We start from the raw sequence: 10,128 nt of genomic DNA, 5'->3' as shown, positions 1-10,128 counted from the left end.
AGTTCAAGAGGGCTCCCCTTTCTCCGGATCCTCGCCAACACTTGTTGTTTCCTGAGTGGTTTATTTAAGCCAATTTGACCAGTGTGAGATGGTATCTTACTGTGATTTTGATTTGAACATCTTTATCTGTTATACACACTGGAGTGTTAAAGTGAGATGATAGGGTGGCTTGTAGTTGCTTTATTACACACACACACACACACACACACACACACACACAAAAGGAGTGGCAGGTAGGTGACCCGAGTCTGGACGTTGCTGTTCATGGTTGAACCTGGCGGCCGGTGCACAGAGCTCATTACACAGTTCTGTCTTCGGTGGTGCAGGTTTGAAAACTTTCCATTTGAAAAAAGAAGGAAAAAATAGGCAAACGTCGCAAGTACGAGGACTTAGGTTGGAGAACCAAGGTGGCCTTTCCGGGGAGATGTTCGGTAGAACGGAGGTTTCTGTGCAGCAATCCCTCACACTTGCCCAGGGCCACCGAGGCACCAAAGAGGGAGCAGCTCATCCTTTTGAGTAATAACTCTGTGCCAAGTACTTCACAGGTGATATCTCGACTGAACTCTAGCCCTGGGATGGGGATTTCTTCTTCTCTCTCTTTTTTTAATTGCAAATGGGGAAACTGAGGCTAACAGACCTTAACCCACCTGAGAAGACACATGGTAGGCAGTGAGGGCAGAATCAGAGCCAGGATTCAAACTGAGGTCTGTGTGAGCCAGGGGGTACTTCCAGTATTCTACACAACCCATCACCAAGAGGAAGAGACCCCAGACCTCCCATCAGGTTGTTTAGAGACACAGGGAAGAGAAGACTGGAATGGACAAAGCGAGGGACCTTTGCACAGGCTGTGAGAAGAGGGTGCTAGAGTGGATAAACAGAATGGGAGCCCAGTGCGGTGTTTGGCTCAGAGCAGGCAGACAACACACAGGGATAGTAGTCGCTGCAAGGCGCAAGCCTGAATGACCGAAGTGAAGAAGGAATGAAGAACGAATGAATGAATTTGAAGAGAAAATAGGGGAAAGCAGACACCGTGCTGACAGCAGTGAAATCAGCCCCCAAGGCTGCTGAAACTGTTCTGGGCTGGAAGGAGTGACGTGGGCCGGGTTGGGGGGGGCGGGGCTGAAGGCAGCGGGAAGAGAGGTGCCTCTAGGCACCCAGATCTTCACAGACTCCATCACTTAACCGTGTCTGGCTGTGGCTGGTTCAGCAGGTTCCTCCACACGGGGAGCACAGCCCAGGGGAAGGGAGATCAGCAAAGGAGCAGAGGGGCAGCCTAGGGAAAAGTGTCCTCCAGTGGCAACAGCCTGTCTCCATCCCCACAGCCCTCCTCCAGCACCGGCAGCTGCCCGGCTCTCCAGAGTGCCCAGAGGGAGAGGCTGGCCTCCCACCGGGCCCCAGCAGAGCCAGCCCGGGTCTGCAGCTCAGCCACCCAAGCTGCCGCAGGCACATGTCAGCCGGAGAGTTTTGGTTTGACGTAGCCGGCCTCCTCCTTTTCCTTGATGTCGCGGAGGGTGACTGTGGGGCTCAGGGAAGCTGCTTCCTTGGCTCATTTGGTCTCACATAGGGTCCACAAACTTCTATTCTGGAGACATCTGAGATAAGGAATGTCCCTCTGTTTCTACCCAAAACTTGGGAAAGGGAAATCATGTGTACAATTTATAACAGAATAGCCTTTGTGCAACTCAATCCCCCAGGAGTAAGGGTCAAAAGATCAGGGGTGGAAGGGTGAGGCAGGAGGAGGGCTACCGCAGAACCTTCCATGGCTCACCTGGGCCTCCAAATGCCCATTTGTTCCTTGGGAGCCAGCAAAGCCAGGGAAGCTGAAACTCAAAGAGGTGTTTCGTAGAACGAAGATACCAATATTAAAAAACGGGCTGTGGGGGGAGTAAAGTCCTGTATTTTGGCATTTCTACCCGGTGCCATTTACCCCTGAATATTTTATTAGATAATATTTAGTCACCCACCCTGCTGGGAGAAGCAGTGTTCTCAGTAATCCAAAGGAAGGTAGTTTCCGTTTGTCTTTGGAATGCCCAATCCCAATTCTACAGAAAGCCTCCCTAGCCTGTTTGTCTTAAAGCCTCACTTCTCAAAGCGTGGTCCCCGGACCAGCATTGCAGGGTCACCTGGGAGCTGCTGAGAGATGCAGAGCCACAGGCCCCACCTCAGACCCATGAGACCACAGTCTGCATTTTTAATAAGATCTCTAGGTGCTTCTCAAGCACATTCAAGTCTTGACTTCAACTAAAAGTAAAAGGTTTGCAATCCATGAGCAAGGGGCAATGAGAAGCCAGGTCCAGGAAGCAGGAGCGAGCGGAGGATGAGATGCTGGTCCCAGGGTCTGCAGAACCAGAGGAGTTAACAAAGCCGGGGACTATTCTACTCACCTCTCCTCTGCCGCAAGCGCATCTCCAGCCCTTGCATTCTGGGTGGCTCCTCTCACCCAGCCCAGCTCTTCACATCTTGGCATCCTTCCTTTGCTGTTTCTTCCTCTGGGAGTGCCCCTCTTCTCTTGTCTGTTCAGCAACCTCCTAGTCTTTCTTCAAAACTCTGCTGCCTGGGTGGCTCAGTGGGTAAAGCCTCTGCTTTTGGCTCAGGTCATGACCCCAAGGTCCTGGGATCTATCCGCATTGGGCTCTCTGCTCAGTGCTCAGCGGGGAGTCTGCTTCCCCTCTTTCTCTCTGCCTGCCTACTTGTGATCTCTGTCTGTCAAATAAATAAAGTCTTTTAAAAAAAAATCTGCTACCAACTCACCTCTTCCTTACCTCCTATGTACCCCTTCTTTCTGTGCACCTGCGACACTGGGTACGTTCACTCATTTATCAACTCCCCCATTCAACAAACTCAAATATCCACTTACTGTCCCCCATGCGCCAGATACCAGGCTAGATGCTAGAGACTCAACCGCCAATGAAATACAGCTCACCTTCTTCCTATTCTAGACGGGGAGTCAAAGGTATAAACTCCCCTCAACAAGGGGTACAGGAACAAATGTACACCTGGTATTGCCTGGATATCAGAAAGGATTGTCATTTTTTTGTTTACCTGTCTTGTCTCCCCAGCTTAACTACAGCTAAGGACAGGGGGTGGGTCTCATTTTGAGTTTGAGCAGAGCCTCTCCCTTGTCTCTGACACTTGAGAATAAATAAATAAATCTGGATAAAGGGCAGAAACTCCATCAGCCTGAATTTACGCAGCCAAGGGTAGAACCCCAACCAGAAGCCAGGTCCAGCAGCTTCCCATACGTGCTGTCCCATGCCATTTCTAGGAATCCCATTAACAAGGGATTGACCCACGTGGAGTCAGATGTTGCAAAAGACACAGAAAAGACCTAAAACAAGGTCTCTAAGAGCTTATGATCTCTGAGAAAATAAAGCTCCACACCCATGAGACAACTGGAGAATGTTAGCAGATAAGATCTGGTAAATGGAGACACATTCAGGGAGATGTTAGAGAGAGGACTGAAGCGGAGCCTTGAAAGAATGTTGATTTGGGGGGCGCCTGGGTGGTTCAGTGGGTTAAAGCCTCTGCCTTCGGCTCAGGTCCCAGGGTCCTGGGATCGAGCTCCGCATGGGGTTCTCTGTTCGGCGGAGAGCCTGCTTCCCCCTCTCTCTCTGCCTGCCTCTCTGCCTACTTGTGTTCTCTGTCTGTCAAATAAATAGATAGAATCTTTAAAAAAGAAAAAAAAAAGAATGTTGATTTGAACAGGCAAGAAGGGACAGGAAATTCTAGTCAGGGAAACACCAAGAGCAAAGGCTCTGAAGCAGAAAGGACACGGGTATATGGAACAGAGGGGTCCTGCCATGGAAGAAAAAAAAAAGGGAGGAATGGATAGGCAGACAACATGGCCCCAGTCTCAGGAGGCCATGAACGTAAGATATGGGCTTTAGACAGGTGCTTTGAAAGTTCTGGGACGGGCCAATCACTGTTGCTCTCATCATCTATAAAATAAGCAAGGTTTAAGGGTTGCCTGGGTGGCTCAATCTGTTAGGTGTCTGCCTTGGGCTCAGGTCATGATCCTGGAGTCCCAGAATCTAGCCCCACAGCGGCCTCCCTGCTGGGGGTGGGCTGAGGTGGGGAGCGATATTTTCTTCTCCCTCTCCTCCTCCCCTGTTTGTGCTTGCTTTCTCTCTCCAATAAATACATAAAATCTTTTTTTTTTTTTTTAAAGAAAGGTTTTAGCCTTCTGAGAAAACTCTGAGTTCCTTTATTTTTTGGTAAAGGAGACATGTTTTGAGAGCTGAGTTTTACAGAAGTGGTTATGGATTGCCTGATCTCCCTTGAGGAGGACCAGACCACATTCAAGAGCTAGCTGGCCTGGACAGAAGGTCAAGAGTCCTTAGAAACTTTGTTTTTTCTTAAAAGGGGATAACTGGTCTGTGTTGGAACAAAATTTGCAAGCTAAGATTTTTTGGCTCTAAGTGACCAAGTTCATTTAGGGGAAGCGTGCCCCCTCCCAAACCCACATACACACACGCACATGTGCATGCACACGGCTAGTGTTTTATACGATAAGCTGCCAATGCAGACATGGAAGTGTACTGACCAGCCAAAGGGAGACAAAACCGGGTGGGAACCTGGAACAAAGAGTAAAGGGCTGGTGGAAGGCAGCAGCCTTTTCCAGGAGACACATCTTCTCCAGGTCCCCGGGGACAGGCTGAAGTGTTTTCAGTTCCAACAGCCAAGCTCTGAGGCTGCCAACTTCTCCATTATTCATGGGGGGGCCCCACCCCCTCCCCCTTTCAAGGCCCGATTTCCTTTGGCAAAAGCCTGCATACTTCCGGAAACCTTTGAATGTGGGAGCATCTGGTGTTCTAGGGACTTAAACTAAGTTGCAAATGTAAGCAACAGAAGCACTAGCTGAAGGCTCCACCACAAGGAGATCCAGCTGGCTGTCTCCAGGAGCTCTCCCACCCGTGGAACGCCCCCCGCCCCCCAGCAAAACCCTTCCAGAAGCTCAGCGTCCTAGCGCTCTCTTCCTTTGGGTGGGAAGAGGGATTTAGGTGTGTTGGGTTAAAGGGCTTTCTGCCCACAGAAATAAAAATTAATGAGAGACGGGGACTGAATCACCGTTAGACCAACCCAACTAGGGAAGAACACACCAGAAGGGGCTGGAGGGTCCACACCGGGCACTGGCACCTAAGCGACCCCATGTAGTCCTTACAAAAAGACCCTTTGAGTCTCTATTTGCTATAAAGGGAATCAGCCACAAAGAACTGAAGTAAACTTAGCAAAAGGCAGAACCAGGATTTGAACCAGGCCTGTTTGAACTTGAAGCCCATTCCCTACACCATATTCCTTCATGCTCCTGCATTTAACAGACGACCACCCCTAGGAGAAGAGCATGAAGAAGCAAGCAGATCTTCTCATGGTCCTCACAGGGTTGTTCTGTTATGAGGCAAAATTAATATGTGACAGCTGTGATTTCCACTCCCCACCTTGACTTGAGGACTGTGTGTCAAAGAAAGGTTTGTGGGGAGGTAGGATTGGGAGAGAGAAGTAAGCTTCCTCTTCCTCCTCCTCCTCAGTTATAACTGCTCCACCCAGAATGAAAGCCAAACTTTGAATGACTGAAGTTCAAATCTGGACCAGTCCACCCCTGCAGGGGCGGTGCCCACACTTCCCTATCTAAGCGCCCCCTGCAGGAGCATTTGGGTAACTGCACAGCCCTCCCTCCAGCTCTCACCCCAGTATATTCTCTTTGATCCAGATTACAAGAGTTAATATCCTCATCCAACCACCTAACTCATATCTTCAAAGTCCTCCTCTTCTGAATATAATATTTCAGGAAGTAAAAAAGGACCCCTAGCTCAGGAGAGCATGTTACTTAACAACGCCCAAATGAAATCACTTCCTCTCCATGAATTCTTAAGATATGAAAGTCTTTCTCTCTGTTCTACTTACCATGGCAGCATGTGTCACTTCTCTGGTATGTGTTGGACAGGATGCACGTCTTGCAAATTACTGACATATTTCTTATTAGAGTAACAGGTGAGAAGGATGCATTCAACGACTCTCACCCACTACTGACCAAGAACAGAGGCTACAGGACAGGACTCCAAACAGTCACCCAAGAACAGTCGGTAAAAGAGAAAGAAGTAATAATGGATGTGTTATAAGAGGGTCCTGAAGTTTGGAGAGTTAGGAGAATCCTTAAAAAATGTAGCTCCAGGGGCGCCTGGGTGGCTCAGCTGAGTGGCTAAGCATCAGAATCTTGATGTTGGCTCAGGTCATGAACTCAGGGCTGTGAAATTGAGCCCCACATTGGGCTCTGAGGGGAGTCTGCTTGAGGTTCTTTCTCTCCTTCTTCCCTTTACCCCTCCCCAACTCTAAAAGAAAGAAAAAAAAAAAAAAAAAAACTCTTGAGATTAGATCAGAAATCCATGCCCTGAATGGCTAAGTGGGTGGCATTGGGGTGCAGAGAATGAGGAAGGGCCTCAGTGGTGGTGGAGAGGAGGTCTGAGCAGAGCCCAGGCTAGAAATGGGAGCTCAGAACCAAAAAACCTTTATTTATTTTTTCTTGAACATTTTATTTATTTGAGAGAGAGAGCACAAGAGGGAGGAGAGGCAGAGGCAGAGGGAAAAGCAAACTCTCCCAAGGAACAGGGACCTCAATGCAGGGGCCTGATCCTAGGATCCCAGGATCATGACCTGAGCCAAAGGCCGATGCTTCACCACTGAGCCAGGCGCCCCAAGAACCAGAGGATCTTTAAAACAAACCTCATTAAATTTTACGATGGTAACCAAAAAGTACAGGAACCTCACCTTTCAGACCAAGAGCTACATCAGTGGCTGTCCACTTCAGCAGCCCGTGAGCACCACTTCTGAAAAAGACATGTGTCCACGCTCCAGCTTGGATGCCTCTGGTGGAGCCCAGCGAAGAGCCGCCTGCCGTTAGATACCCAGCCAGGCCAGCAGAGGCCGGGCTAAATCCTCCAGCGGTATTCACAGCCCACTCCAACCTGCTCACCAACGCACGGTCCCAGGGCCAACACCGCCTCCAGTGTGAGTCAAGAACGGCTCTCCTCACTTCGGCTGTCCGAGGTGTTCCTAACTCTAAATTCCTTGCCAAGCCTCTGCTTGCCCCCCTCAGCCAGGTATACAAAGAGGATGATTTTCACAAGCCATGTTTATTTAGGGGTAATTTGCCAAAGGAATCATTTGGGTTGGTTTTTGTTTCTGTGATTCTTCCCAGGGACCCCTCCACGAAGAGCACCATCGATGCGGAGGATCTGAGGGAACGCTCGAGGCCACCACGGCTTGGCCAGGGTCCCCAGGGCCAGCGTCCCAGGCCAGAAGGACTGCATCCATGCTTCCCTCTGCCGGGGCCTGTCCCTCCCAAGCTGTCCAGTCTTTCTGCCAGGTTCTGAACCCTCCTTCTTCAGCCCTTCGACCAATGAGGCAAGAGAACAACTCGGGGGGCAGAGGGGGTCCCAGAAGGACCCGTGCAGTAACTCAGGACACACAGAGGAGTCTCTGCCATTGCTAAGCGCAAAAGGAACTCTCTTTTCTTCTCAAACATCTTGCTCTGGCTTTAGAATTCCCCCAGCGGACGTTTTTCGGGTGGGTTACTAGGTGCCGATCTCACAGAAGGCCAAACTGGGTGCTGCCAGGGGCAGGGGGAGGGGGAGGAAAGAAACAAAGCACATGTGTAAGTATTTCCACCAGAATAGTTGCCATGTACTAAGCGCTTTCCATCCGTCTGGCCCAATTCTGAATTTCACAAGCCCTCCTGTGTGAGAGCCTCACCACCTGGGAGGTGGGTACTGTGATTCCCATTTTAAGGATGAGGAAACTGAGTGTCAGACAAGCTAAGTTACTGCCTGCGATCATCCAGTGTCAAAGTCACAGAGCCAGGAGTCGGGCCCAGGTCTGCCCAGCTTCAAAGCTTGCCATGTTAACCACCAGCTGTCCGGCCCCAGAATGGGGACACAGAGGGCGTGGTGCCCCTTCCTCTGAAGCAGACGTAATCAATTCAACAACAACAACAACAACAACAACAAAATCAAAGGCTTGTTGTCTCCCTGCTACCTAACCAAATAACGCCTCTCTGCCCGAGATCTCCCGCAGGCTGCCCGCCGGCCGGGATTCACCCAGAGGCTTCCTGAACTGGGAATACGACCTTTAAAACAACTTGACCGGCCTCTACAGGACTTAAGAGTCTTGTGGCTTTGGCCTGTCACCGTACTCGCTTCACTGGACCCGTTCCCGAACGACAGAAGTGCTCTTTTCCGCAGAGTCTCAATCCAAGCGCCTCTGCCAAACACGGGGGAAGCAGGCCTCACAGGTTTTTGGCCACCAGTCCGTGCAGCTGTCAGCAGCGGGAGTCCGAGAGGCCGCACAAGGCCAGGCGGCGCCGGGAGCACCAGTGGTGATCACGGGAGAAGAACGGCGGGGGAAACGGGACTGCACACGACTCCCGAGGGCGGATACTGTTCCACTAGGTGGAACCCCGCCAGGCCCCTGATATTTCTCCGCTGCCATCATGTGTCCTCAGCGCTGGTGTGATGGGAACACACGCAAGCCACCATCCCCCAAATGGAGGAGGCCAGCCTTCCCGAGCCTAGCAGAACACTGGTCCCTGCATGGCCTGGATGCCTATGACTAGCCTACCGATAGCACCGTGCCCGCTGCCAGCTCGCTCTTTCTGTCCTTATTCCTACTCACTATCAGGTGCCTTTTCTAGGTGCTGCACTTCCCAGGAGTGGAGGAAGGAGACAGCAGGAATCCGACTCCATATTATTATATAGAATGTAGCCTTCCTGGCAATCACAGTATGTCAGAACAACATAAGCCACAGAATTTAAAAACTTAAGAACTGGAAGGGACTCTCGGATCAGAAGGAAAGTTGCAACACGACGTCTGTCCAAGGATCTGTGGTACCTTCTCTTTTAGGTTCTGCTTAACCTCTAATGAGGCAGAGACACTTGCTTCTCCCTGACAAAGGTGCCTCTTTTCACCACTAAAATTAATCATCGTTAGCCCCAATGACCTTTAAATACTCGAGACTGGGTATGAAGGCGAGTTTGGTGTCACTCTTCTATCCAGCAGACTGTCAGCTTCCCGGACTTCCCAGCTACAGAGAAAAGTCTCCGCCCTCAGCAGTCACCTCCTCCAGGGACCCAGCCACATTGCCACATCCTTGCCAGCTCCTTTTCCATCCTCTGGACACCTGGCCCAGCTGCGCCCAGAAGTGCTCTCACCATGGTCATGTAGGTGGCCTCTGCTTTTCCACTGGATTCTTCTTCCTCAGTCTGCTCCCGTGTGGCTATTGAAGAGTAAACATGCTTCTGGGGGGGCGGGGGGAATAGTATAAACATTACTAAACATCAGTAAATGTTACATGCCAAAGAAAAAAGCCATCTATAAGTATCCGCAGGGCGTCGACACCAGAGGGCTATTGAGAGCCAAAACAATGATCACTGATGATGATAATTCACTCCCCAGTCTTCTCAAAAATTAAGAAAATTGGCCAGTCAGCAAAGAGCACTACCTTAAGAAACAAATTCTTTGCTTCAAAAGACAAACCTCTTTGCTTGGACGGGCACTTTAAGGCAGCAGCAGGGAACCCTTGTCTGGCCAGGTTACTTGTACTTCGCGCTTATTTCCCTCTAATTCAAGGCCTAGCAACTAACCAGGGCCAGCTCTTCAAGAGGGTCTGTAGGGCAGGGACAGCCCTCGCTGGACCTTGTATCTGTGAGGTCACTGGTACGCTGTGATTCACATTCCTGTCCCTATCTGGGGAGGTGATGTCATCCGGTGACAAACTCTTGGGCTTCTGGAAGCCCCTGTGCCATGTTGTGACAAAAATCCTACTCTTGGGTCACAGACAGGGCAAAATATGGGAAAGTAAATATTCCAAGAGGAGTTTTTAAAACAAGGGAGGGAGGGAGGAAAGGGAGTTCAAGAAAATGAATTCATTTCTCAGACCCCAGTACAGCTCCATGATAAACTAATATGGAAGAAAAAGTTCTTCCTGATCCTCTTTCTTAGGGCTCCCGAATATTTAATTTGAACTGTTAACTCCTTCCTGTAACTCCTAAATGAACCCCAATTCTCCCTTATGCTTCCACAGAGATCATGAAGCCCTTGCAGAACTTCAGGTTATCTGAACCTTAAAACAGTCAAATA

The 10,128-nt window shown here is 50.1% G+C and overlaps 1 protein-coding gene across 3 annotated transcripts in view; it reads right to left on the bottom strand.

Moving 5' to 3' along the window:
* Nucleotides 1–7,108: 7,108 nt before the first annotated feature.
* JAML (junction adhesion molecule like) overlaps nt 7,109–10,128 on the bottom strand; it is a 28,236-nt gene continuing 25,216 nt past the window's right edge. For all 3 annotated transcript variants that reach the window (XM_013054917.2, XM_013054915.2, XM_013054916.2), the window contains 2 exons: nt 9,201–9,287; nt 7,109–7,603 (listed from right to left, as the gene is read on the bottom strand). In XM_013054917.2, the coding sequence (XP_012910371.1) occupies nt 7,532–7,603; nt 9,201–9,287 (159 nt within the window). In that variant the 3' untranslated portion in view covers nt 7,109–7,531. The remainder of the gene's footprint in view (nt 7,604–9,200; nt 9,288–10,128) is intronic.

The sequence above is a fragment of the Mustela putorius genome, unplaced genomic scaffold (assembly GCF_011764305.1).
Source record: "Mustela putorius furo isolate JIRA1106 unplaced genomic scaffold, ASM1176430v1.1 tig00000460_pilon_pilon_pilon, whole genome shotgun sequence".
Taxonomy (NCBI): Eukaryota; Metazoa; Chordata; class Mammalia; order Carnivora; family Mustelidae; genus Mustela; species Mustela putorius.
Note: the sequence above shows the minus strand (reverse complement) of the source record. Positions and strands in the feature narration are given on the sequence as shown.